The following is a 27,151-nucleotide window of genomic DNA, read 5'->3' as shown; positions in this document are numbered from 1 at the left end:
AGGGTGTGGCTGTCTCCTCTGTGCACACTGGGTCCCAGCCAAGCAAACATCAGAGCCACTGGCCTGTGTCTACCTCGGCCTCCTGGGACATTCTGTTTCCAGTCCCAGCCCCCTTTGAAGATTGGCAAGGTCAAGTCTGTCTGATGCACGACAGTAGCGGTTCAGGGAGGTTAAGTAACTCAGCACAGTCACATAGCAGGGAATGGCTCCACTCTGTCTCCTGAACCCCTACGGTGAGGACAACATCCCAGGGGACCCTAGGAGATGACTCATGCAGCCATTTCAGGACTGAACGCCCCCTCTCCCTGACTAGAAACGTCACCAAAGCAGAACTCTGAAAACACCCAAACAATAAAATAGCTCTTTTTATTCACTTTGATTCGGATCATTGGAAATATTCAACAATAAATAAAACAAAGCAGGGGCTGAGGAAGGCCGACTGACCAACGTCACTGGAAATGCATTCAGAGCAATCAGGAGGGTTACAGGACGGGGGCACAAAAAAGCAAAGTTTAAATGAGTGACGCTGGAACACGCGCCGGAAGCAAGGGCGGAGAAGACCTTGGGAGGGAAAGTGCTTGGGTGACTTTGGCTCTGAAGGGGATCTGGGAAAAGTGATTGTGCACGAGTCTGGGGGTGCAGGAGGGACCCACAGCCACCTACAGGAGTGAGCTGAGCACGGTCCAGATCAGGCTCTGGGAAAAGGGCTAAAGTGATTGTGCAGGGGTCTGGGGGTGCAGGAGGGACCCACATCCACCTAGATGGGCAAGCAAAATCCAGACGAAGCTCTGGAGAAAGGATTAAAGCGGGTGCCATGGCACAGACCCTGGGCACGAGGAGGGAGGTCAAAGCTCAGTGAGCAGAGTGGTGGGTGGGGTGTGAAGAGGGGGTCCTCCCTTCGTGGAAGGAGAGCAGCAAGCAGAAGCAGGCTCAAGGCTGGGCCTGGCTGAGGCTACAGGCTGTTTGGGTAACGATGCAGTCACTACACTCTGAGGCTGCTCTGCCGGTCTCTGCCTTCCTCCTCACCTTCCCTGTTTCTTCAAGGTTTACCTGGGGCACAGGGGAAAGTGCCGAGAGGAAAGCCGGTGGTATCTCAAAAGTGGCTAGCCATGGTGGCTGAGCAGTAAAGGCCAAATCTTTCTCACCTCGGGTGACTATGGTGGAACCTGTGGCTTTAGCTGTCAGTTCCTTGTGGGCATGAACTTGTCACCTTATTCCCTGGTGGACAGTGGGCACCCAGGGCTTCTCCCACCCTGCATGTTCGGGCTACTTTGAAGGGCACAGGTAAAAACCAATCTCTGGGTCATCCACTGTCGTCCTTCCCACATTTGACAGGGAAAGCCTGTTCCCAGAAGGTGTGATGGGCCTATAGCAGCCCCGTGTGGCCACAATGGAGACTGCAGCACCAGACCTTCAGACCCTACCTAGCTGCTGGTCTCCTTTACTCTTCCTGTACCCACCCACTAGCCCAATCCACACGGTTTAATGGCTGTTGCTTGATGCCCCAAAGCCAACCTAAGGTCAATGTAAGGATTTTCCTCACTGGCTTGTCTCTTCTGGGAACTAAAGACTACAGATTTGCTTCTCTATCCCTTAAGAGCAGCACAGGAAACACAAGTCTCCTGGTTCACTGCAGGCTCATAGTCTAGGGTGTTGCCGAGACTCCCCTCGTTTCCCCTGGACTTAGCAGCTTCCTGATCAGCTCTGTGCACTGTAGCCCGAACCAGCGCTTCTGTCAGCAGCCATACCAGTCTCTTTGGGAAAGGCCCTTCCTGTTCTCAGTCACTCACACCCCCAAGGAAAGCTCCAATTACCTTAAATGAATTGGTGGAGTTAATTCTGGCCACAGCGGGCTGTATTTGATTCAGTTAAGAGCCCACTGCTAAGCCAGAGAATTGCAGGGGAGGCTAAGGGTTATGGGAAAGAGAAAGGCTGGCTCCTTGGCTGGAGAAGGGACAGGAAAGTGGGGGGAGGGAGAAAGGGAGGCAGGGAAAGGGAGTGGGAGGGGCCGATGAGGACTAGAAGAGTTTCCTGAGTTGTGTTCAGCTAGACATGGCTACACTCTCACTACAGGTACTTGCTCTCTCGTGCAGTGGAACTCAGGACACCCGAGTGGCCACCCCTACGCCAATGATCAGTACTTCTGACTTGTCCTAGGGATTGATCCACTGACGAGCAAACACCTGCTGAGTTCCTCACATTCAGATAATTGAGACTGTGTCTCCAGAGCGAGGATCTCACAAGAGTTCAGCTTTTTCAGCCAAGGGTCTTATGTCAGAAAGATTTTCAAAGTAAAGCATCATGTTCCGCCATTAAAAGCCTGGATTCTGAGTCTTGGAGAACTGAAAAAAAAAAAAAAGTTACAGCAAAGCCACTCACGGGAGCGACTCCTGGAAAACGACAATGTTGGTGTCTGCTCTTTGGTGATGCCTATGAAGGCTGTGTGTGGTCCCTGATTGAGACCCCTGAGCTCTCACTGTAGAGGGGAGCCTAAGCAAGTGAAGGTCTCCCAACCCTCAAGATACGGCTCTCATATTCTGCTTTGATGAAGCTGCAGTGGTCCTTAGGGCATACTGTCAACAGAAGCAGAGGCTTCTCTTGTTGAACATTTGTAAGGGGGCAACAGTTAAGGTCAGTGCCTGTTCACCCTTGTCCAATTCCCTCACCAAGGAGTTGTCACGTCATTGATGCCGGAGGTCCCAGTCTGAGGGAATTCCCTTCTGCAACGAGGAAGAAGGCAAGTCAGCTGTACTAGAAAGGGAGGTGATATGGGTTGTACAAAGGATCATCAGTACCATAGGATCTGCCCAACAGCTAGCCCCTGGTCCTGATGTCTCAACACATAGCTCCAGGATGCTCAGACGCTTTCCTTTCTAGTCCTACTTCCGCTTGCCAGGCAAAGCAACAGAAACACCACGAGCAGCATTGGGGAAGAGAGTGCACAGGGTTGGCTGGATGAACAAATCAATAAATAACAGGAAGTCTGTAGGGAGAAAAGGAGGACAGAGGAAGTGAGGAGAAGAGGTACATGCATTTCAGTTATGTTCTAGGGGGTCCTCATTGTGACCCCAAGGACTCTAGGAAGGTGGCTGCTAGAGACTTGATCCAGTGTTCAGGACCCAGGGGAGGATGCTGGTTATCAGTGGTCCTGAACCCAACAGTCTGAGGGAAGAGAAGTGAGCACCCATCCCATGCCTGGCACACTCTGAGTGGTACAAAGTATCCTCAGAGAAGAGATTCTGAGCTGGGCAGCCGGGTGCTGATGGAGGTCCCCTTTCTCCAGTTGGGGATTTTGCTTCGTGTCAGCCAACGCATGCGTTTCTTCCTCAAGTTCAAAGGCACGTGGAAGGAGTCAAACCTGCTCTGTCCATACAAATGTCTCATCGTGGAGGGTGATCACACAGGATGGTGAAGAGGGTTTCCCTCCTGTCAGTAACATGGCCAGCTTTCGATGGAAGACCCCTGCAATCAGAAGCTCTTCCCAGCCATCATAGGTGAGCTTTTGGAAGAAAGGGACAACGGGGATGCCATATCAAGTGACAGGCCAGGCTTCATGCAAAGGAGAACAGTATCTTGCCCCAGTGCTGGTGTAGCCCATTGTGGCTCTGCTCCAGAGATAACTGTCACAAACACCCCAGTCAGAGTCTGAGTTGAGCTTGAAGTCCACAGTTCAGTGGCAGCCTCCAAATGACTTCCAGAAAATGCCCACTTTTTTGAACATAGCAATCTTCGGGACTTATCCCCCCCACCCCATCATTCATTATTCAGAGTTTAGCCCATTCCCAGTATCTTCCCACTTTCTCCCACTTGGGGAACCACAGTGGAGAAGTGTTCCAACCTTAGAGAAGCCTGAGACTTCCTCTGTACCCTGGGAGAGTTGGACAGCTATGTCAAATGGATGCTACCAAAATGAGGGTGCAAGAGGCTGCCAGCAAGCCTGGGAACACCCCAAGTTCAGCCCTGGAAACTTCTGGAACAGAATGGCTCCAGTGATATGCTGGGGCTGCAAGTTGAGAGGTGAGATGTGGTATGTCCATCCTTAATGGGTCGCGGCGTCATCTCCCCTTGAAGATGCGAATTTTGTTGATGGTTTCCAGAGTGGTTGTGACATTGTACTCGAAGTCCGCATCATGCACCCCAGTCTTTCGGAATGCACCCGCAGATGGGTTGTTTTCCCAGTAATGGTGCCAATTCCCTCTGCTGTCTGCCCCGAAGCCATACAAGTCCACCTGTGGGACAAAGGCTAGGTGAGACCCAGATGACATGAGCATGCTAGCAGGGTGGGGGATTCAGGAAAGGCGACCTGGATATCCCTGGAATTTTAAGGTGAATGTTAATGGTTTGGAGGAACCTTCTTCAGAAAGCCAAGAAAGGCTCAAGTCCAACTCCTGCTCAAGGGAACCTTGGGGTGACCTCAGGTAGGTGGTCCTGAGGGGGCATCGGGCCTTCACTGGAGCTCCCAGAGGTCCTGGAGGGAAGGTGGAGAGAGGGGCTCGGAAGGCAGCCAAACTGTCCCTCATCTGAGCTGACTCTTAACACATTACATCACAGCAGAGTCTCATTTTCTCATCTGGGAAGGAGGCCAGGAGGCATGAACACGGAAGGTAGGTGACAGGGTCCAAACCCTTCCTTCTGAGACCAACATCTGAGGCTGCCCCCCCCCCCCCACACACATGACAAACACCAGTGACAACTTATTTTGCACAGTGTGACAAATCAAATGCAGACAGGTCTACTTTCCTCAGATGCCACCTGGCAGGTCCTAGGGACCTCAGGGACAAACCCATTCAACTGCAATCCTTATAACCTAGAGCAGTCATAGACAGGATGTCACTTAGAGAAGGGTCAAAGTCAGGCCGCCCAGGATACTGTGGAAAGGCCGTAGACCCGAGATGATAAGAGACTCTTTCAAGGAAGGGACATCCAAGTTGGGTTTAACTAGTGAGTAGATGGAGACCAGTAAGGAGGCACTCAAAGGGGCCTTAAGGGAGAGGATACCATCTAGTTATGGGTGGAGGACAAACTGGAGCTAGAGAGGGGTGTGCACAACAGAGCAGGGATCTTTGGGAGGGACGGGAGATAAGAGATGGGTGCAGTGCCTCTGAGGTTCCCACTCTGGCTTTGGTTCTCACAGTTGGTGGGTAGCAGAAGCCCTTATAGCTTCCTAGAAATTCTGGTGACGTGAGTACTGAATGTAGTTCCCCGGTGGCTCTAACAAGCAACCTGAGGGTGGTAACTGTGGCCTTTGCAGCTCTCCCTGTATAAGCTGGCTAGAATCTGCTTCTTCATTTTGAGCTGAGTCATAGTCTAGCCTCCCCCACTGGAATGTTCCAGAATTCCTGCTCTTGAGAACGACATCATATTTCTGCCATTTCTCCACAAACCTGGTGACACAGGTGCCAGAGTCCCTTGGAAAGATGTGATTAGGAACTGTCTTCTGCCCTCTCCCCTACCCTGGTTTCCCATGGAAACATGGAGCCGGTGGTCTTTGCCCCTCTAGCCTGCAGAAACATAGGTTGCATACCTCATCACAGACATGAATGGAGAAGATGACCGAGAGGATGCCAGTGGATGGGTACCGCCCATGCCCCTGAAGCCATTTGTCAAAGACATACTTGATGAAGGCTGGGTGGTAGATCAGGATCTGCAGGGAGAAGGGACTGGGTGAGTACAGAGCGTCTAGTAAATGCTATAATGCTGTGACCATAAGAACGTGGTCACGCAGATCTCTGACAAATACCCTTGCATTTGTGGACTTAGTGCTAGGGAGACTAAGCCTGCTTTTTTTACAGGGTAGGGCTGGAGAGTAATGTAGGCTTACTGGCAAGAATAAGCACAGAGCAGTTTTATAGCACCGGGGAGAAGCCTTGAAGGGGACAGGAGTGCCGAAATAAAAACTCCTCTGGGGGCAGGGAGTGTGACCCAAGGATCCAGAAGTGCTCCACGAAGCAGTGTGAGGGATCATGACAGTGACACACTGCATCAAAAACATACCCGTGGGCCACCTGTTCTGCCTGGCATTGGCTGGGATCTCCCACCTAAGGTAAACTACATGCAGGGGTTTCCTCTCCTGTTATGATGACATCAAGGCTCAGAGAGGCCAAGCAACATGTTCAGTGTTACATAGCCATGAAGGTTTCCCTGTGCCAGGCATGGCTTTGGCCTTATCCCCTGTGATCGCCTAGGAGACACTGAAGGGGACTCTGGGAACAGCAAAGGGTATAGGCAGCCTTAAACCATCCCTTAGGGAAGGGTTGAAGGAATGGGCAGCCTTAAACTATTCCTTATGGAAGAGTTGAAGGAATGGACTCACAGGTCTCGGGAGGGCTCTTCATTTCTCAGCTTTGCTTTAGGGCTTTGGGTCTGAGGAGAGAGACCCACCCTACAGAGATATCTATGGCTTCTGTCTGGGATTGTGCTGCCCAAGGCCAAGGCCAGCTTGTTGCGGGCATATGGGGGACTTCATCTGGTCGTCGCATGATCTAGGCCATGTCCCTGAGCATAGCGCTGGCCTCTCTGAGCCTCCTGAAGTATGGCTGTGCATGTAAAGATCCAGTGTGATGGGTTTTCCACACATGTTCCTGCTTTTGTCCATGTCTGGGCCAGTGCAGTATAGGGGCCCACTGGGGAGGATGGAGGTGTGGAGACAAAGAGGTGAGCCTGGCTTTGGGAGGCTCACAGGAATGGGTAAAAAACAAAACAAAACAAAACTGCAGCTTACACTTGCCCCACCCTCCAGGGGCTTGTGAGAGCTGGATAGCGGGTGCTACTCCGGGTTGGCTACAATTAGGTTTGGGTATTCCTGAAGAATCCCACCCTATGCCAAGTTCCCAGGTGGTGCTGCTGTTCTGGAGACCCAATGTGAGGACCTGCCCTTAGCAGAAGCTCCACAGGTGCCAGCAACCACGTCAGATCAGGGCCAGGGCACTCTGTGTAGCTCAGTGCCTCCATCACAGCACCAAATCATGGAAAAGGAGCCAGCAAAGCTAGAGAGTCCTAAACTTCCACTTACCTTCTCTTTTTTCACTTTGATCTTCGGGGGCACGGGGACGTAGGTGCTGCGAATCAGGAAAGAGAAGGGATTTATTAACATGGAGAGGGACCACCTGTGTGCCAGAAGCTCTGGGGAATGACATAGCCATGGGGAGGGTAGGGAGGCTTAGGTTCTCAGAAGCCACCTGCCTGATGGAGCATTGCTCCTGCAGTAGCGTCAGAGTGACACCAGGGGGCATTTGGACCAGAATGGGGGACTGGCTCCAAACATAGCCTTTCAGGGACCTAAGGATATTTGTTTTCATCTTCCAGAGTCAGAAGATCTGTGCCCATTAGTGGGGCCCAGGCTGATTACTGGGGAACTGGCAGGGGTGACCTGTGGCTGTCTCCAGCTCACACGAGAAGACATGAGCTACAGTGGCAAGGTGTAAAATCCACCACCACGTGGAACGTAACTGACGCAATGCAGGCTCTCCATGTGCCTGGGTACCAGGGGAGCATCTTGAGCCAGCCGCCTGGCCCAACCTCCTGCTGAGCCCTTCCCTCACACTCTGGCCCCCGGAGGCATGGAGTTCCTGGAACCCGCAGTTCTTGGCTTTAGCTCTGCTCCTAAGAGACCTGGGCTAGGACCAGGAGTTATGTGGACATCTGGAAAATGAAAGCCACTCCCCTTCGAGAAAAGGCAGGGACTCAGGAATTAGACCCAGATGGTTGCATGGGTCAAGTTCAGTGTTGGGCGAGTGGTTTGGCCCAGTCATGGTTGCTCCCTGGAGGCCGGAGCTAATGAGAAGCATTGCTGGGAGGACCAAATGATAGGCACCTCGCCTGGGGAGCAGATGGCAGCACTTACTCTCCGAGAGCCAATGTTGACTTAGCCACAACGTGTGTGTTCAGCAGCCCTGAGTGTTCTGTGCTGCAGTCCAACAGCAAAAGGATTTCAGAACTAAGGGTGGGCATGGAGCTATCACGAGGGGCTCTCAGCGCTGAGGATGGACATGAAGCTACCACAACAGGCTCTCGGAACGGAGGGTGAACAAGTCAGGTAGGATCAACTAAGGAGGTGGCAGCAACGGTCACATATGTACCAGTAGGCATGGGGGAGAGGAATCCCAAAGGACATCCAGCAGGAATGAGTGACAGATGGGCACAGGACAGTCATTAGAGAAACTCACTGAGTAATGGTGCCCGTGGTGGTGGCACTGACCACCCACAGCAGGTCGGTGATCTTGAAGGGGATCAGGATCATGCTGACATTCTCTCCCAACTCCCGAAAGCTCTCCGGATACACGAGATGGTGGGTGGTCCTGCTCCCAACATCTGCCTCAAAGCCCACCGTGGGCGCCTTGTTCATCCTGGGAAAAGAGGAAAACGAGGCAAGAGGTAAGGATGCTGGAGGTGGAGTCGCCTGTGTGGTACCCACAGGTGAGCTTCTTTGTTCCGTAGGCCTCAGTTTCCCCATGTGAGCAATGGGAACATTGCAGACATAGGCCAGACATGCCTGGTATAGCAGGTCTGAAATCCCAGCCACGTGGGAGGCAGAGCCAGGAGGATGGCAAGTTCAAAGTCAATCTGAACAACTCAGTTTGGGGGTACAGTTTGCCTAGCATGCATGAGGCCAAGTTCCAGAGCTAGTTCATCAAGACAGAGGACGAGGCTTTTTTTTTTTCGTTTTGTTTTTATAAAACCAAGTAGGCTGGATCTTGCCCTCTAACAATCAACTACCTGTGTCACAGGTAATTGTGCCTACTAAGGGCACCTTTTCAATGATCCAGAGCCCAGACAAGCTGTCTACCAAGCTACAGCTTTGAACTCAGATTTGCCTGACTCTGAACCCAACTTTGCTTCTCATTGTAGGCATTCCCACTGAAAGCCAGGAAAGGGGCCTATGGACATGAAGTCAAGGATACAGAAATAAGGTTGTCCTAGATTCTAGATCCACCATCCATCCATCCATCCACTCACCCACCCACCCATCCATCCACCATCTACGTATGTATGTATGTTTGTATGTATGTATGTATATATGTATGTATGTTTGTATGTATGTATCTATTTATCTGTATATCTGAGGGGATACTGAGTCTCACCTTTAGTTATGCTGTGTCCCAGAACATTCTGAATAGGAATTATGAAAAACTCAAGGAAGACATAGTGCTTTTTCCTGAGATGCCACTTCCACTGGGATACAGAGGAAGCAAAGCTGACATTAAAAGCTTCCGGGTCATGGTCCAGATTGAAAGTTTAGGGGTGAATTTGGGCCACAGAAGCACACTCAGTTTTGCACACTCAATAGGCCTTAGGTACTAAGTCACTACCCCCTTTGACATCTCTAGTCAAGACTTCCTTATTTTATGTCACCTTGCTAGGGAAAGATGGGGGGAACTGAGACCCAGAGGTCATCAGTCCTGGGGCCCAGGCCTGGAATCTTGTCCCTCTGAGCTGAACCTCTGAGGTTCCCTGGGCTTGGGTTAAGGGTCCATCCAGTGCTCACCTCACCACGAAGTCGTGGCTGTCAATCTCAGGCCCATAGGAGGAGCCCTTCAGGTTCCCAGAGTTTCCCACTACTGCACAGCGCCGACAACCCACCAATCTCTTGCCCAGCACAGGGTCCACATTCCCAGGTACCACGTGGAACAGTTCCTTGACGGTGTCACTCAAGTTGTTAGGTTTCCTCTCCCGCTGGAGCCTCTGGGGTGGAGAACAGAGGGGATGGTTAGTTTGGCTCCATTTGCCTCTGGCTGGACAGGCTGGCTCCCTGTCCACCAAACCTGGATACTAACTATGAAGGCACAGGTGGTTAGTGATAGTCACCCACATCCCAAGACAGGAGACAGGAAGAAAGCGCATGCATACACAATACAGGTACTCTCCAAATACCCCCTGTGTGTGAGACTAGGACTTTAGCTGACCTCTGGGTGGGAGGGAAGGGGCGAGGACCAATTCCAGACACTGTGGACCACAACTGCATTTCTCATTCCTATCACCTGCTAAGATCTGGTTTTGCTACTGGTGGCAAAAAAGACCAGCCTGGATTCAGGGTGCACCCTAGAGCCAAGGCCACAAGCCCTTCCCAAAAGAGGACACCAGAGACACAGGAAAACCATGGGATATGAGAGCAGAGACCAGGAGCTGCAGATGTGGGCCACGAACAGTCAGTAGCAGCAGCAGCAGCAGCAGGAGAAAGGCATGGTGGTAAAGACCCTTGGCCCCCAGGACTGTGCCACATGGTCACTCACTTCTGATACCTTAGCCCACCAGATCCATGGGAATTAGTTATGGGAACCACAGGCGGGGGAAGCAGTAGGGTTTTTTTCTCTGACTTACATGTGATAGATGCTCAATAAACAATTGCTGAGTGAAAATAAGTGACATTCTAAATGCTGCCAGATGCTTGGTGGGTCCCCAGATCTCCCAGACCTAGCCTTTGTCTCCCCCAACCCTGCCCTCAGGCCCGACTCCACTCACCAACCACCACTGATATGTGTCCTCTTCCATCAGAGCATTGTGGGCTGTCAGCAGCGGCTGCATGGTCTTGTTGAAGCGCTGGTCGAACCAGGGCGAGACCTTGTCTTCGCTGATGCAGTGTGTGCAGGTGCACGGCTGTGACTTGATGAGCTTGCGTAAGTTGTCGGAGAAACCTAGGACCATCTGCTTAGGGAACCAGGCAGTGGGCATTCCCGTGCTCGAGTAGTTCAAGACGAAGGAGGTGAGGAAGAAGAGCAGCAGGAGGAAGGTGAGCCACTTGAGGCTCCTCTTCCTCATGTTCACCATCTTCACACTTTGCTGGGTCCTCTGTGTTAATGGGGGTGGTGGTCACAGAGAGGAGAGAGGCCCTGTGTAGAGATGGGCAGATTCCAGAGACACAGGAGCAGGCAGCAGGAAGCGGAGACCTCTGAGGCAGCTAGGGTGAATTTTGGTCTAGGTCTGGGCTTGGGATATCTCTGTGTGGCACATGATGGCAGACCATGAGATGCAGTTGGTGACTGTGTTGTCTTCCTTTGGGTAAACAGCGTAGTCTGCCTCTTTTGCAACCCCAAGCAAAGTTGAAACTGTGACTTGATGAGGTTAATGCAGGCTGGGGAGAGCAATGTTCTCCCCCATGCAAAAGGGATCAAGGTGTAATCCTTAGCCTGAGTGATCCCCTGAAGGACCTGTAAGAAAGTCTTGGTACAGGATGTGGGGCTGGCTGCTTGGCCACCCTCCTCCAGAAAGTGTGGCTTGAGATAATCCTTAATTAGAGTGTTGTTTCCCAGGCTGTCACCATGGATGGAACTTAAAGGACATCTCCAAGAAGGTTCAGAGGTTGATGAATATCTGTGTGGAAAAGGAGGAAGAAGACGAAATTCGGTAACCTTGATTTGGGAACTGTTTCTCTCTCTACACTTTTCCCACAAGCCCAGGGGCTTCCTGTAGGCTTGGGGAGCACCTGTTTTCCCTGTCTCAAGCCTGAACTCTACCAGAGTGTGCCATCACTCTTGCTGCCATTGATGGAGTCGTTCTGGCTTTGCCCACCACGGTGAACCAATGGACCATGAAATCATGAGCCACAGAAAATCCAACCCCCCTCAAGTTGTTCCTGGCAGGTATTCTGTCAGCCAAAAAGAAAAAGAAAACGACAACAACAACAACAAAAACACCTAATACAATCAGCAGCTCAGTTTTTAAGTCTCTCGATTACACTTTTCTGCTTCTTAAACTCTGAACCCATGCAACTTACATATGAGCAAGTGCTTCCAATGGGGGAAAATGGTTCAGAACCTAAGTCCCTTCCCTGGAGGTTCCCTTTGTGATGGGCATATCCTCTCGGTGCTTGACTTAGACCAAGGAACTTAAATCCATCTCTCCATTCTTTCTGTCATGGCTCTGTTCGGTCCCTTGCTGGCCTTGACTCCACTTTCTGGGAGTCAGCACCCACTGCATGCAGGAGTTGGGCAGCTTCATTGCTTTATCTCCCATCCCTCTGGAATCTCCACCCTTTGAGCTGTGGCTGTTTCTATCTGGAGCTCTCTGCTTGGCAGGCACTCTGCTTCTTGCAGACAGAGGGGCCCCACTGAACTCCGGCATATCTCTCCTTTTTGTAGACGTGAACAGGAGTCTGGGCAGGAAAAGGCAAAGTAACATCTGGGACCTCAACAGCTCCTGGGCTGCCCAGAAGGGCCCAGGAATATCTCTTTTATTATCTTTGTGTCAGAAATTCTTTTTGCAATCACCTTGACTTGTGGCCAGTGACTGTTGGCGAAATCTTGTCTTTCTCATCACTGAAAAGCAGACCTTCTCCAGGCCTCTGCGTTCTGACTTGCTGGATTCATGTGGACAGACCCAGAAAGCAGAGAGTACGACTGGGGCCAGTGGAAGGCCTCCAACATGCTAGAGAAAAGTAAGAGCCTTCCCTAAACCGCTCTGCAGCTCCATCCTGGTCGGTGGATACTTGGCATCACCTATTCTTATCATGGAAGGTTTTGAGTGAAGCCTGCCAACAGCACCAGAGTGAAAACAGTCGTAGAGACCACACCAGAGTTCCTGTGTGCGGTGGGCCAGGCCCTTCATCTCTCTAATCCTTGCTTCCTGGATCCAGAAAATAGAACAGTGCTCCTCCAGGCCTGTGTGGAAAGACTGATAGGCACAAAGGGGACCAGCTCAGGGCACCCGGTGCATACACTACATAAGTCATGGCTGCTTCTCTTCCTTGAATCCCAGATGCTTTCTGTGTAAAATGTAACCCAACAAGATGCCTGGACTGTCTCAAGGGCAAGGGTACTTAAAGGACCAAATGACACCAGGCATCAAAGAATACAAGGCAGGGTAACCCCTGCCTCTGGCACCTCTGTTCTTCCAGGTGGTGGCAGCTGGCCCTTCAGTGCTTTCTGGGGACCAAGTGAGAAAGGGGTCCTAAGATATGGTGTGTGAGATACAGCAAACACTCAGCCTTCCAGAGTGGTTACCATGGGCTTTGAGGCTGATCCAGGGAGCTTACAGCTAGTTTTGACACCGAGGGCAGTGGTTCTCAAGGGTGGGTTATGACCCCTTGACAAGCCATTATCTCCGAAAATATTTACATTATGATTCATAACAGAGCAAAATTATAGTTATTAAGTAGTAACAAAAATAATTTTACGGGTGGGGGTCACCACAACACGAGGAACTGTATTAAAGGGTCACAGTGTTAGGAAGGTTGAGAAGCACTGCCCTGGGGGCTCCCTCACAGTGGCTCTGCTCCCGCTCTCCACCCGCCTTCGCCTTTACAGTCTCTCCCTTCACGTTTGGGAGTACAGAGGCACTGTCCTTTGGAGCCAGTGAGGCTGATACCTCCCTGGAGAGACCATCACCCTGATAGCTCCGAGCAGCAGTGTTGGATGGGGTTAAACCTGTTCCTTGTGCTTTGCCATTCAGGGCCCCAGCTGTCACCTGTTAGAGCTCTGAGCAGCCCCGTGCACTGGACTCTAACTAGAGCAAAGTCTTTGTGGTCAGCGAGGCCTGGTGTGAATGTTGAGCCTATCTTTCCTTGCTGAGAGAACCTGGTAGGTCAGTCTATCTCTCTGAACCCAGGTCTGCTCCTTAAGACACAGCGATCATATTTTTTTTTTTAAATTAAAGTGTGTGTGTGTGTGGTTTGTTTTCTAATGGCCTATAGAAATTAAGAGCAGAGCTTCCTGGTACCTAATGTGAACTAAAACAAGTTATCTCCACCAAAGCATAGACAATGGCATTGAGACTCAAGTGGGAAAGCCTCTGACGGAGCTCAAACACTAGGAAATGATCCATGAACTTGAACCTGGGTCCTCATTATCAGTTTCTCCGATTGGGGAATGAAAAGTCTAGACACTGCTCCCCCTCCCTTTCCTGTGCCTGACACATCTGCTCCGTGCCAAGCAAGAAGTTCCAGGAAGAAGATGCTGGCCCTGGAAAGAGCGTCTCCTGATCAAGCTCTGGTGTTCCTGTGTTCTCATGCAGGGGTGTGTCTCACTTCTGCTTTAATCCCTCTTTTGGAGAATCCATGGCCCAGTGAGTCACAGCTGGAGGTTGCTGCCTGGAGCCCAGCTGTGGAGAGAGACTCGGCCTGCCCGAGCTCCTGAGACACCCATATCCGGCAGCTGAGGACCACTCAAGGCTGCTTGCTGCTGACGCTAGGTCATTAGCTTCCTCCCAAAGAGGTGCCCAGCTACCACTTCCTGGGGAACTTGGCAGACCAGAGATATTCAGAAATCTTCCAGGAAAATTCTACGATTCTGTAGTGAAAGTCAAAGTATAGGATGACCAGGGCCTAGGGAGGTATCTGCTTCTAAATGGCTGTGTCTTCCCCAAACTTGTCACGACTATGCATCAATCTTGCTTAGAGATGTTTCTTGCTGACCTGGACCCCAGTTCAGGTCTCTCTCTACCACGGTGAGGACTACCTGGCCTTCTCCGTACTCATTCCCGTCTCCAGTGATGGAGGGCCTGGGCCTGAACAACTCTTGTTTTGAGCTCTTCTTGCCCAGAGAGCTCTGCAGGCAGTCAGCCAATGATGCCTGGGTAGACAGAAGAGAGAGGCAGGCCTTTTTTCTGTCCCACCTTAGTGGTGTAGGCTGCAGGTGACTCTGCCCTGGACTGCAGGACCCTCCCTACCTCAAGCCTGAAGGTAGATTTGTATTCTGTACTGGTCTCCTGAAGCTTCCTGGTCACAGCCAAATACCTGAGGTCTCTGTTTCCCTCAACTTTGCAAAGGACTGGTCTGTGAGGAACACTCATTTCCCCTCTATGCTCTCAGAGCAGATCCTCAGTTCTTGCCTTGCAGTCAGACCCTCAGGACATCTCCAACCAAACCTGGCAATCAGGTTTGGTTGCCTATTTATTCCTATCCCAGCAGCCCACCTGACTACACATTTTACCTCTCCTTGGTCTGCCTATCCAGAAGATCTACCAGCTAACAGCCTTTGTGTATATTATACCTGGGGTGATGGATAATTTCCAGCTATCAAGTAGACCTAATTTAGGATTGACATGGAAGTAAAATAAATCTTACAGAGGCAGAAGGAGGTCTGGGGTGAAGCTAGGAAGTAGAAGGTGGCCTGCCAGGCAGTGTGGGCAGGCAGTCCTAGCAGGCAGGGAACAGGATGACTCGCGGATCACAGAATGTGCTTCCTAACCCTAGTGTAGCCCTGGAGACGGGGGCATCACAGCCACAAGAAAAGTGCAACTGTTAGTGTTTGCTCATGTGTATCTGTGTTAGAGAAGCCTGAACACAGCCATGCAGCCCTGTGCGGGAGAGGACCGTCCAGGGACCTGTTTCCTGTAGCCTGCTTTCTTGGTGGCTCTGCAAACTACAGTCTTGCAGCTCAGAGTTAATTTTTCTTGGTATACTGGCAACATGGAGATGGGAAGGGCAGAGACTATAAGTCACTGTCACATTGTAAGTGACAAGCTCTCCAGTCAAAACCAGACATGACTCCTGGACCATGCTGCCCATGCCTGTGACGGATACCACGTGCTGGGGACCAGAGACACTCAGATAGCACCATGCTACCTGATGGATTTCCTGACTCAGTCTGCGACCACAGAGGCGTCTCCTCATCAATCATTACATGATCACAGGGTTTCGGGTTTCATGGGGAGAACTCATTAAGAGATCAGCCCCTAGGTCAGCTGCAAGACCACAGCCTGCAGCCTTTCCCCATGCAAGAGACAATGTAACACCTCTGAGGACGAAAATGCTGACCTTGCCTGCCCCTTCTCCAAACCCATGCACTTCTGTGCCTGGAACAGAACACTAGCAGCTTTATTCTGCATCGTCCAATCAGCCTGTCAATGTGCCCACTTTACATAGGAAAATGAAGCCTAGAAAGGTGAAGTCCCTTGCTCCAGCGTGGAACATTTTCTAAGAGTTAAGCTAAAAGGCTGCCTAAGCAGCGTGACCACAAAGCCCAAGTTCTTCCTGCTGGGTTTTGCCTCTCAGATCTTGTGCCAGGTTCCTTTTGGGGACACAGCAGCCTCCTGCCCCAGAAAGTCCACATGGGAAAGCGAGGATCATCCCACCTCCCAAAGCAACCACAGATGCTACACCCTCCGCCTAATTGAGGAAGCATGCATGAAGGAGAGAGAGGTGCCCTGAACCAGTAAGAGTGACGGCTGCTGGCACAGTGGGAGCTGGCCAAGCCAGCTGCAGGTGGGTGTTCAATACAGACATTGTCACCCACCCCACCCTGTGGCCTGTTCTGAGTATGGGGAGGGGTGAGAGAATTGGATTGTCCATCTCCTGCTGCCTATCAAAGGACCTCTGTGTTGGGAGTGCAGTTTTACAAGCATCACATTCTGGTCCGTTTGTCTTTAAAATATACAGGTGTCCTTTTATTCCCTCCTAGCACGGCAGGGGAGAGGCCACTCTGGAAAAGTCTGGATGCTCCCTGTGGCTCTCAGAGAAATGCCAGAGGTGGAGGGTAGGAGGGTATGGATGTTCCAGGTGTGGGGAAACACACATAGCTTGGGACTGGAAACCTCAGTCTGAACCCTGCCCTCAGATTTGGCCAGTCAGTGCCCTCTGCAAGGCCTCTTCCACACATGGCTCACCTGGATAATTTGAGGTATAAATCTTTCCCCTGAGAACAGTAACATGGGCACGGGAGCACAGTTACATGAGGGAGGTGTGCCATGTGCCTGTGTAAAAACGAGGCACAGATCTAAACTAAGCTAAAAGCCCTAAACATTTCCCTTTGCTTCACTGCATTGACCCTTGTCACCTTTCCTCTCTCAATCCATCCTTCCCTTTGTCAGGGAACAAACGGACCGGTGGGAAAATTAGACTTTGAAATTTTCAAGCAGACGAGGAAGGAAGGATGTGTGAGTGTGTCTACGTGTTGTGCACTAGAGTTCAGATTCTCAGTGGAGAGGATGAATAATCAAACCCTGAAAAGGTGAACTGTGTTGGGTGAACTGGCTTCCCTTATGAGTGCAGAGAGTGACCGTTCACAAGGTCCATAATGTGTTCTTGCATAGCTCTCCCACTGGGCAGCAGGACCTTCTTCCTAATCCAGAAGTCTCATGTCCTCTGCCAGGATCTGGAATCATCTATAGCCTGACTTGTGAATTCCCAAATATAAGACAGAATCTAACCCCAGGCTCCTGTTTGTATCCTGAGCTGTTCTTTGCTCCCAAAGCTCATGACCCCTCAACACCTGGAATTCAATCCCAACACACATCAGCTCTACAAGATCCTACATGAGTGGCCCTCTGAGCTACAATAATGACTACCCTGGCAAGATACATCAGCATAATAGTGGCACCACAGCTTTAGGGGTAACCAATCACTTTCTGATTGAATTTAGGGCCCATCCCGCAGATCAGAACTCAGACCTAGTCAGGATTCCATGGCAGGTGAAGCCATAGGCTCTAGGAGAGAATTTATTACTATTATATTGCCAAACAGACATAATATCAAAACTACTTTCTAAATACTTGTTTCCTATTCAAAGGCTGGCATATCACTTAGCCCCTATCAGAGAAGCTTCTTTTTTCACTGGATGGTGGTTAATACAGGGACACTCACAACTGGTCAAGCGTAGAGAATAAGCGATGGTGGAGTGATCATCTACATCACACATTTATAGGCCACATCTGTATCACACCCCAATGCAACATCTGTGTCAATACTCTTCCCTTCGAAGGCTGAGGGTTGCAAAAGGGAGGATGGAAAAACTATGAGAGATAGTGGTCACAGGAAACAGTATATTCTGGACATGACAAGACCACAGAATGCTTGAATTCATACCAGCTGTGGTTGCCTGTGCAGAACCAAGCAGAAGGCACGCATGTGCATGCGAGGGGGGGAGGGGAGGAGCGTGCACTCATGAGGTCCCACCTATGGCTGCTGGGGGAGGGAGAGCCAATTTTCTTCAGGGAGGTGACCACACTTTAGTGAATGGCCTTATACCCATTCACATAAGGGCAACACTGAGGAACATAGCTAAAATTTTAAAAAAATGCAAAACGCAGACATGAAATTGAGGAGGGACATGGTAGGGAGGTCTGGGAAGAGTTAGAGGGGAGTGGGGTAGATAGGATCAAAAAATAGCATACACATACACTGAATTCTCAGAGAATAAATAAAATATATTTAAAAATTTAAAGGTTACTTTAACATACCATGAATTCCCATGAAGACATTAATGCCATCAATGAAGTATTTGCTATAGCCCTACCATGCCTCTGCAGTGCTGCGTGTTGGGATTACTGGAACATAAAAGAAAGGCCTTTCCCTGGGAAAAGGCTTTTTTTTTCTTTTTCTTTTTGTCATCAGGAAGACAAGCAGTGACTAAGAAACAAAAAAAATTAATTTCACCCAAGCTGGCTCTCTTTCTGTCTGGCTCTTCCCCCCTTTCTGGGCCTTTCTAGCTCTCCAGAGTCACAGCAGCCCCCATGCAACTCCTCCAAGCTAACAACAAGCCCAGGGACTTGCACCAGTCTCTCTGCTTTGCCCAGGGGCTCTTCCCTAACAGGTTGCTCTTTCATTCAAATCGGGATGCTGATTCTTGGACAAACTGTCTATCATCTTCGAGTCTTCCCCACCTTTGCGTTCTAGATCACACAGCAACTAGCAAACATCATGGTTTGTTGTGCAAAGCAGAAAGGGTGGGCCTGAATGAAGCCTCTTCCAACTTCCTCCTTTCTGCTGCTGGCTTCCCCAGCTCTGACTTTTCTTTGTTCCCACTGTGCTCCCTGAAGAGTGATTAGGAATGCCTTTAACAACCACCTGGACGGCTGGCACCACCTGCATTTTACAAGTGAGGAAACTGAGGCTGTGAAACTTTTATTGATGCTTAATTACTCAATCTCTACCTAGTAATTGGGTTTTCCAAGGCTGCCATGGTTGGAAGACTTCCTTCCCATCTCTTGGGTTCTCAGGAGTTGTTCAGAAACTCCTACAAGGCCAGGATGGAAGGCGCTGCACCTCTGTTGCAAAATGGTGCTACCCTCCACTTGCGGTTCCTGCTTCACACTGCAAGCCACTGCATGTGTAAGCCTTGGTTCGGCCCTTTATTTGCCTCTTAGAACTTAGGAAAGTGAGACTGGAGCCGTATGTTCTCTCAAGTCTCAAGGAAGCAAAGCTTGGGTAGCACATTCGCTCATGAGTGATATAAAAATCAAGTCCTAGATGATGAACCACTATTATTCTTCTACCCACACGTCCAAACATTTTTATTAATAAAATTACTCCGGGTGACTTCTTAGTGACAGAGCAGATCTCTATTCCTGGCCCCTCCCAGCTGGAGCATCCCAGGTTTCAGCATCACCTTCCCTGGAGCTTTGGGGTCTCTGGCTCTACAGGGTCTTTGGGATGCGTGAGTTACTGGATAGAAGGGACCAGAAGCAAAATCGACTTGACTGAAAAAGACAAAATGAGCGGTATCAGCAGAACCACAGTAAACTAATGGATTTCAGGTAGATACTGGGGAAGGAAACACACATGACAATGAGGGGGAAATTTCTAAACATTTACATTTTGGAGACTGCAAGAATGAATTAGTCAAGAACTCTCTGCACTTTTCCCAGTGGGGAAAGTCTGTTAGGATGAAGAGCTTCCTGTTAGAGACACCTTTGTCCTGCCCCCACTCAACTGATAAATTTTTCTTGTCCCCTGACACAGGCCAAGACAACAGGCACTTGGGAATGACAGGCAAAGAAAAGCAGAGCGGAGCAGTGGCTGTGATGGTGGCAGGTGGGGGAGGGAACACACAGAGGTCAAGGTGGAAGAGGTCAATGGGGTACCAAGTACATTCCCTGTTTCTGGAACTTAGCACCTACTGCTGTCTACACAGCGGTTTTCTTACTCCCAGGTCTGTCAGGAGAGGATATTCAGTGTCTGAGCCTGTGCTGGAGTCCTGTACAGGGTCCTTGACCTTCATGAGAATCAGTTTCATAGCAGGCGTGTGGGGCAGGCTACTCTGATGATGCTCAATGGAGCAGGCTCCCTGGCAGAGCCACAGCCTGCTCCCTGGTGGCTGCAGCAGGGCTGGGCTGCATCCCACAAGATTGGAGTTACGGTCCCTTCCATTACGAGATACTTACAGGCACCCCAAGCCTGGATCCAGGCAGAATGGCTTTCTGATTGTTCTTTTTCCACCTGAATGAAATTCAGTTCGTGGAAGGTTTAATAAGTCCTCTGGGCCCCCGAGAAAGAACTGCTCAACTGCTCCCACAGATGAGTTTCAGACTCTGTATCCCCAGGCCCTGGAGGGTCTAAGGTCCAAAGCTCCAGCCTGGAAGCCCTAGGCAGTGCTAGGGTTTGCAGTTCCCAGGTATTCTTTGCTAAGAGCCAGAAGCCTGGCAACAAAAGGTGATTGCTGCCAGGGGGCTTGTCCCCCTGCTCACTGCTGCCCACCTGAGAGACAAGCTTTGTCACATTTCAGAATTAGAGAAACACCTCCAATGCCACCCTTCCCTGCTTTAGCATCTGAGGTTTGCAGAGAGGACACAACCCGCGTAGGGATGTCCGACAGTCTTTGGTCACACCGAGGCTAGGACTTGGGGTCCTTGACTTTCTGAGCACGTCCCTTAGAGTATGAGCAACTGTAGGAACTGGAAAGCGGGAGCCCGGCAGGTGACAATGCCCTGCATGCCAGAGAAGCAGACTGGATAGAGGCCATGCCTCTGTACCCCTTCAGCTTCAGTCTCTGCCTGCTGGGCCTCCCTCCCTGAGGCCAGCACCACCCAGCAGCCCATCCTTGCTTTCTGAATGGAGCCTCCTGCGCCAAGTGACATTGTGGCCTTGACACAGGGACACTCAGAGGACTCACGGTCCTATCTCTGAAATGCATTCTGAGCACAGATGCAAAGCAACAAGACGAAACAATTTCAGATTTCTCTGAGGGCCGTGGACGAAGGACGAGCAAACGGTTTCCTGCTAAGGACGCCTTTGTCCTGCCCCCATTCCATTGTCTGGCTTTTCTTGTTCCCTCCCAGTCCTACAGGCACTTGGAGAAGACACAGAGGAAAAGAGAGAAGTGGCAGTTATGTGGGTGAGAAGGTGGGGGGGGGTACCGGACACACAGGGAATCAAGGTGGAACTGGGCCATGGGCAACGGGGTACCAAGTACACTCAGGGTCTTTGTACACACTGCTGTCTACATAGCCGTCTTTTGGACCCCAGAGTCTTGTTCTTTCATTGTATCTACTTTGCTTGCTATTTTGTGCTTGTGAAGATACACACGCGTGTGCAGATGCATGAGTGTGCATGTGGAGGCCAGAAGTCAGTGACAGACGTCCCTTTTGTTAGGAGCCATGCACCTTGGGTTTTGAGAGAGGGATCTGGGCTCGCCAATTAGGCTATGCTGACTGGCCAGCAAACTCCAGGAATCTGCCCATCTTCGTGTCCCTGGTGCTAAGGTAGCAAGCGTTACAGCACCCAGACCTTCACACCCGCGAGGCAGGACTTCATTAACCTGACTCAGCACTGCAGCTGTGACTGCCCAAAGGCCCTCCTGCTCACCTTAAAGTCACCTTGCTGCCACTCCCCCTGGCTCTGTAGCATTCTCCCTGCCTTAACCTGGGGATGACTCTGCACTGGGGCTCAAGTTACTTGTTTTTCTGTGTGTCCCCTGCTGACCCAGGAGATTGGAGCTCACTAGTCTGTTTTGCCCAGGGGCCCCCAGTTAAGAACAGTGACTTGGGGCACTGGGGAACACTCAGGGCCTAGAGCCAGGTTCTTTCTGCCTGGGCCTCATAAGGAGTGGGAGATCTGGATCTTAAATGCTGACACCTCATGGGGTGGAAAGGGGTGGGGGGAGGGGAAGAGCAGCAGCCACCTGGAGCAAGCAGCCTAGGACCCTGAGGCCTTAAGTCTGAAGTTTTCCTTTTCTGGTTGACCCCAGCTAAGCAAATTATCGGTTCCAGGGATGGAGAAACTTCCTGTGGTTTCGCAAAACCAAACCACCAAAAATAACCAGGTGGTGTAACTGTCCAACCACCCAAGGCTGTGTCACTCGAGGGTGAGATGCATCTGTGGGCACCTCTGTGGCTGAGGCAGGATGTGACGCAGTCATGAGGAGGTACCTGGCCCCTCTGTTGCTCAGCCTTCTGCTTCCTAGAGAGCTGCATCCTCAGCGAGCTTCTTAGGGAGGTGGGTGTACTTCTGCCAGTCACCCGGGACTCGTTCCTCAGAACAACTACAGGCCAGCCCTTTTCTTAGTTTAGGACCCCACAGCTCTTCCCAGTAAGCCACAGTTCTGCGTGAGGTCACCAAATCACGAAAGCCACAGCTCAGTCTTTGGTGGAGACAATCAGTCTGACACCATCCCGGAGACCGGAGACCGTGGAGCAGTTTCTAGAGTCAAGGAAAACAAAGTTGTTCTTACCTGCTGTGCCACGTCAGTGGAGTCCCTTGACCTCTCTGAGTCTCAGAGTCTTCATCTGAAAAACAGAAACAATGGCTCAGCTTCACCAGCAGGAGGGCCAAATCCTGGAGGACCAAAGATGGGGTTCCTGCAGCTTGTCCAGCTCAGCCTTACACAGCAAACACTGTTCTCAAGTAGAGTAATGGCCTCGTTAACTGTTCGGTGCCGGGGAAGAATACGCGAGTATCTAAAACAGCACAGTGCAGAGCGACAGAGCCATGTGTCTCTACTTCCTGTTCAGAACGGAAAGAGCAAGGCTCTGGAGACCAGGCCTCTCAGCTCACTTTCAGTTCCCAAATGCTAAATGAGGAGCACCTGGCCCAGAGTCTGAACTTCTGGGGGTGCTGGCAGGTCCAGCTCCTCCCACTCCTGGGGGATGGATACATCTGGAAGCAGACATGGAGCCCACAAATAGGGGCTGAGCCCAACACATACCCCAACCTCAGGGCAGTGGCTGCCTCATAGGGAGAGGGCAGCAGGAAAGATGTCAGCTGCACTTTGGGGACCATGAGGACAGAGTCTGAGCTCAGATCCCAGGTCAGAGGCCATGGCCCCTCTGACTCAGGACCCTGCTGTGAGTTGCTGTAAAGGTCTCAGAAATGGGGTCCAGAATCAGTCTGTTTTTTGGGGTAAGAGATTTATTAGGCAAGTTCTTAGCTTGACAGAAACACAGCATGGGGGATGGGGGAGGGGCTCTTACAGGTTTCAGAGGTGGGGGAGGGAGTCCCCTGCCTGGTAGTTGATAAGTAACCCCTCATCCGTGCCTGCTTGCAGATTATCTCTGATTCCCAGGGAACACAGGGAGGCAGAAGTTCTGCCCTAGAGTTAATGTATGTCCATCATGTCGGAGATGCGCACATGTAGGCCCTCTGCTTAGGGTCTCAGCAATCTTCCTGTAAGGAGGAGAGACTCAGACTTGCAGGCAGGTACCTATTATTCCCCCATAGCAATGGGAATTGCAAAACAGCGGAGTGTGGAGGCTGCTGCTGGTGAACATGGCTTGAAAGGCACCTGACCTAAACTTAACAGTCACAGGTCACACAGGGGCAGGCGGCAGGAAGAAATTCTGACTCCAGAACCTTCTTTTGCAGGAAGGAAGCAGACATCCAGGTAGAAAGAAGTTGAATCTGAGAATGAGGGGGCTGATGGTTGGCTGAGCTTGTGTCCTAAGTTCTGAGATGGTAGGACCAGCACCAAACATCAAGTGCGCTGAAAGTTCTCCTGCCAGGCCCGGCCCTTCTCTTTTGCCAGAATGCTCCCTCCATGGCTCTGAATCTGGGTTAGCTGAGGGCTGCTACCCATAGTGGATGATCCAGGGCTTGTGATGCTCATGATACATGTGTGCTTATGGGAACTGACTATGGGACTAGATGCCCAGGGCTGTCACTCAGTGGCTTCACATCCCCCTGTCATGGAATGTGGCTGTCCCTCAGTTTCCCCATTTATAAAGAATGACAATAGTAATTCTTTCCTATGGTTGCTGGGAAGATTCAGAGGCCAAAATAAAGACAGTGCTTCAGATGTGTATTATAAATGCTCTCTAAAGGCTGGGACACCACCCTCACCCCCATCGTTGTCATGACCACGACCAGCACCACTACCGCTATCATCACAAACATTACTACTGTATTGTGCAAATAGTTATTCCCTGCCTCCTCCTCATAACTACCATCACTATTACATCATCAAAAATATCACCACTGTCATTATAATCATCACCATTACAAACATGGCCATCACCTCATCCCTATCATCAGAAACACCACCACCGCGGACATGATCACACAGAACACCATAGCATCATGATCAGCATCCATCTCGGTTTCTTTTCTGATGCTACGATAAAATACCCTGACTAAAGCAACTTAAGGAATAAAACGTTTATTGGGATCACGATTCCTGATCACAGTCCATAACAGAGCGGAAGCCAAGGCAGCAGAAAATGGAAGGGGCTGGTCACATTGCAACCAGTCAGGAACAGAAAGCAAGAGGTTAATGGGTGAATGCCTGCAGTCAGCAAGCCTTCTCCAGTCTTAAAAAGTCCAGGATCCCTGTCAAGTCCAAAAGACACTCCTTCCCACAGCTTCTTTCTCATTCCTACATGCCTTGCCATTTTGGCCAGGTGCACGCTCTCTCTCTCTCTGCTTTCTCTCTTTTTTTTTTGTCTTCCTCACTCTTGCCCCTCTTTCTTGGTCATCTCTTCTCCTCCTCTTCCCCCACCCTTCATGGTCCATTCTCCTATCCATGTTCAGTCTACTATTTTCTCTCCCTATCTATTCTGGACTCCTCCAGATGCCTCTGGCTCTTTCCCTCCTCATATCTACAACAAAAACCTTCTTCTCAGCCATATCTTGGAGTGGTCATGACCTCACTTTATACATCTGATGCCCCAAAGAAAAGGAGGACATAACAGATTCTAGGTATGGTTGAGGAGAAGGTTTTTATTGTATCTATGAGGGAGGGCAAGGCCAGAGGTATCTGAAAGGACTGGACCATGAGAGAGGAGAGAGAGAGAGAGAGAGAGAGAGAGAGAGAGAGAGAGAGAGAGAGAGAGAGAGAGAGAGAGACTAATAGGGCACAGAGAACAAAGAGAGCGCACAGCCAAAATGTCTGAGCTAGGAGGGAAAGAGAAACTGGAGAAAGGAAGGTGAAGCTCAGGGGCTGGAGAAGTTTAGGGTAAGGGGTAGGATGAGAAGTTCTGAGAGCAGCCAGGATCTATAACAGTACTTTGAGGCTGGCAGAGACTGCAGTCAGAGTCTGCTTTGATAAGTTAATAGGCACCTCAGCTAGCCATTTGTCTCTGGCTTCTTTGAAACAGTGTGGGAACTCCCACTTTGTACCATTTCCTTCCTAGGGAATGGTGCCACTCACGGCGAGCAGATCCTTCTACTTTGATTAATATCATCAAGATAATCCCCTACAGACATGCCCTCAGACCAACCTAATCTACACTTCCTTATCAGGTGAGTCTAGACGATACCAAGTTGATGAAACTAACCCTCATCACCATCATCAGGATAACTATCATCACCCTAACCACTGTCACCACCACCATCATGATCTCCTGCTTGAGGCCAGATGTGGCGGAGTTCACATTTCCTTGGACCTGCTTCCCAGATAAGGAAGCTGAGACTGAGAAGGTCAATCAGAATCAGCCATCATTACAACAGTTAATAACAGTGAGCTCAGGGATGGCAGGGAGGTCAAGAACATGGTGCTTTCCCAACACTGCTGAGCTGGGTCATGTGCTAAAGAGCCTCAAGTACAAGACAACACATATGTAGTATCAGAAACCATGAATGTGTACAGTTAGATCCTGGGCAGAAAGGAAAGGCTGTGAGGAAGTGGAGAAAGGGGGCCATCTGCAAGTCCAGAGGAGCCCTCACCAGAACCAACGCTAATACTGTGATCTTGGATTTCCAGTCTTTAGAACATGAAGTATTACGTTTCTGTCCTATAAGCCCTCCCTCTGCTGATGGTATTTTGCCATGGCTGCCCTGGCAAAGGAATGCAGGGCTCTAGCCATGATCCCACCTTACAGATGAGGAAGCTGAGGTACAAGGTTACTAAGTAGATCATGATGCTGATAATCACACAACAGCCAAGTGAGAGAGACGTAGGCATCCAGCTACACAGTCAATTGGCAGGTAGACAAAGTTACTGTGCAAATATTTATTCCCAGCCTCCTATCCTATGCCCTTTATGATAAGGAGGACAACATGCTCCCAACTCACCAACGTCAGATGGTCATGCCACTTGCTCTGGCAATGATGCATGCCATCTCTGGTAAAAGGCTCCACTGTGCCTGTGAGGTCCTTTCAGGTATCACAGAAGCTAGTCACCATTTAGAGACTGCCCTCAGCCTAAGCAAGGCTGAGAAAACAGCAGAGTCACAGTCGCAGCTAGCAGCTCATTCACCTGTTACATGAGCAAAATTCCCTACTAGAGCTATGCAGATAAGTATTGTTCCTTACTCAGCTAAGCTTACAGATCCAGAGTCCCTTCTGCAATGACTAGTTTCTACCACCAAGCATTTGATTTACAAGGATGGATGGGGGGGGGTGTCAGGAAATCTGCTTCTATCCATCCACTGTGACATTAAGCACCTCAATAGCCATAAATAAAGCCACTTCACTTCTCTGATTGTTTGTCTTCACGTGCAAAAGAAGGGTGGTGTCAGTCATTATGCAGGTTCACAGAAAAGAGCGGACAGAGAATTACCCTTTAGAACTTTATTAGAAGAGAGAGAACCTTGTGACCATGGGCCGCCATGACTGGGCCTTGAAGTGCGAGAGAAAGAGAGAGCGGCCATGTGTAACATGATGGAGGTCTTGAATGTTCAAGAATAGAGCAGGGTGTAGACTCTTAAATTAAGAGAGCTGCTGCAGGGTGCGGCCTGATTTCTAGCAGAGAGTGGGAGAGAGGCAGTGGAGGGTCTGTGATGTAATGGGTAGGTATACGCATGCTTTTAGGTTGTTGCAAAAATTGGCTGAGAGATAGATGGAGTTCTCAGCACTGTGCCTGACAAAGAAGAGCTGGGGATGGACAGACAAGGATGGCAGCCTGATGCATGAGGGTTGAAGACAGGCACCGAGGGACTGGATCTAAATCGCTGCTTACAGCAGCTACTTGGGGACCCATGGGGTGAGAGGTTCACATTGCGCTCATATGGGATGAGGGCAGCTGGGAAGGGAAGGTTGACACTGTTATTCTTAAAAACAATCCCTGGGCAGGCTGGCGGAGCCTGACATGAGAAAAGCGGCTACAGCTTCCCACCAGCGGGAGGGCTGGCCCTG

General features: G+C 50.5%; 1 protein-coding gene across 1 annotated transcript in view; it reads right to left on the bottom strand.

Annotated features, from left to right (window-relative positions):
• Nucleotides 1-347: 347 nt before the first annotated feature.
• St3gal1 (ST3 beta-galactoside alpha-2,3-sialyltransferase 1) overlaps nucleotides 348-27,151 on the bottom strand; it is a 68,705-nt gene continuing 41,901 nt past the window's right edge. Inside the window, exons 3-9 of the mRNA XM_075960880.1 lie at nucleotides 22,317-22,371; nucleotides 10,459-11,307; nucleotides 9,485-9,681; nucleotides 8,166-8,345; nucleotides 7,013-7,058; nucleotides 5,525-5,644; nucleotides 348-4,229 (exon numbers count right to left, since the gene is read on the bottom strand). Of these exons, the coding sequence (XP_075816995.1) occupies nucleotides 4,056-4,229; nucleotides 5,525-5,644; nucleotides 7,013-7,058; nucleotides 8,166-8,345; nucleotides 9,485-9,681; nucleotides 10,459-10,764 (1,023 nt within the window). The 5' untranslated portion in view covers nucleotides 10,765-11,307; nucleotides 22,317-22,371 and the 3' untranslated portion in view covers nucleotides 348-4,055. The remainder of the gene's footprint in view (nucleotides 4,230-5,524; nucleotides 5,645-7,012; nucleotides 7,059-8,165; nucleotides 8,346-9,484; nucleotides 9,682-10,458; nucleotides 11,308-22,316; nucleotides 22,372-27,151) is intronic.

The sequence above is a fragment of the Microtus pennsylvanicus genome, chromosome 2 (assembly GCF_037038515.1).
Source record: "Microtus pennsylvanicus isolate mMicPen1 chromosome 2, mMicPen1.hap1, whole genome shotgun sequence".
In the NCBI taxonomy this organism is placed as follows: Eukaryota; Metazoa; Chordata; class Mammalia; order Rodentia; family Cricetidae; genus Microtus; species Microtus pennsylvanicus.
This window is presented reverse-complemented; position numbering and strand designations above follow the sequence as displayed.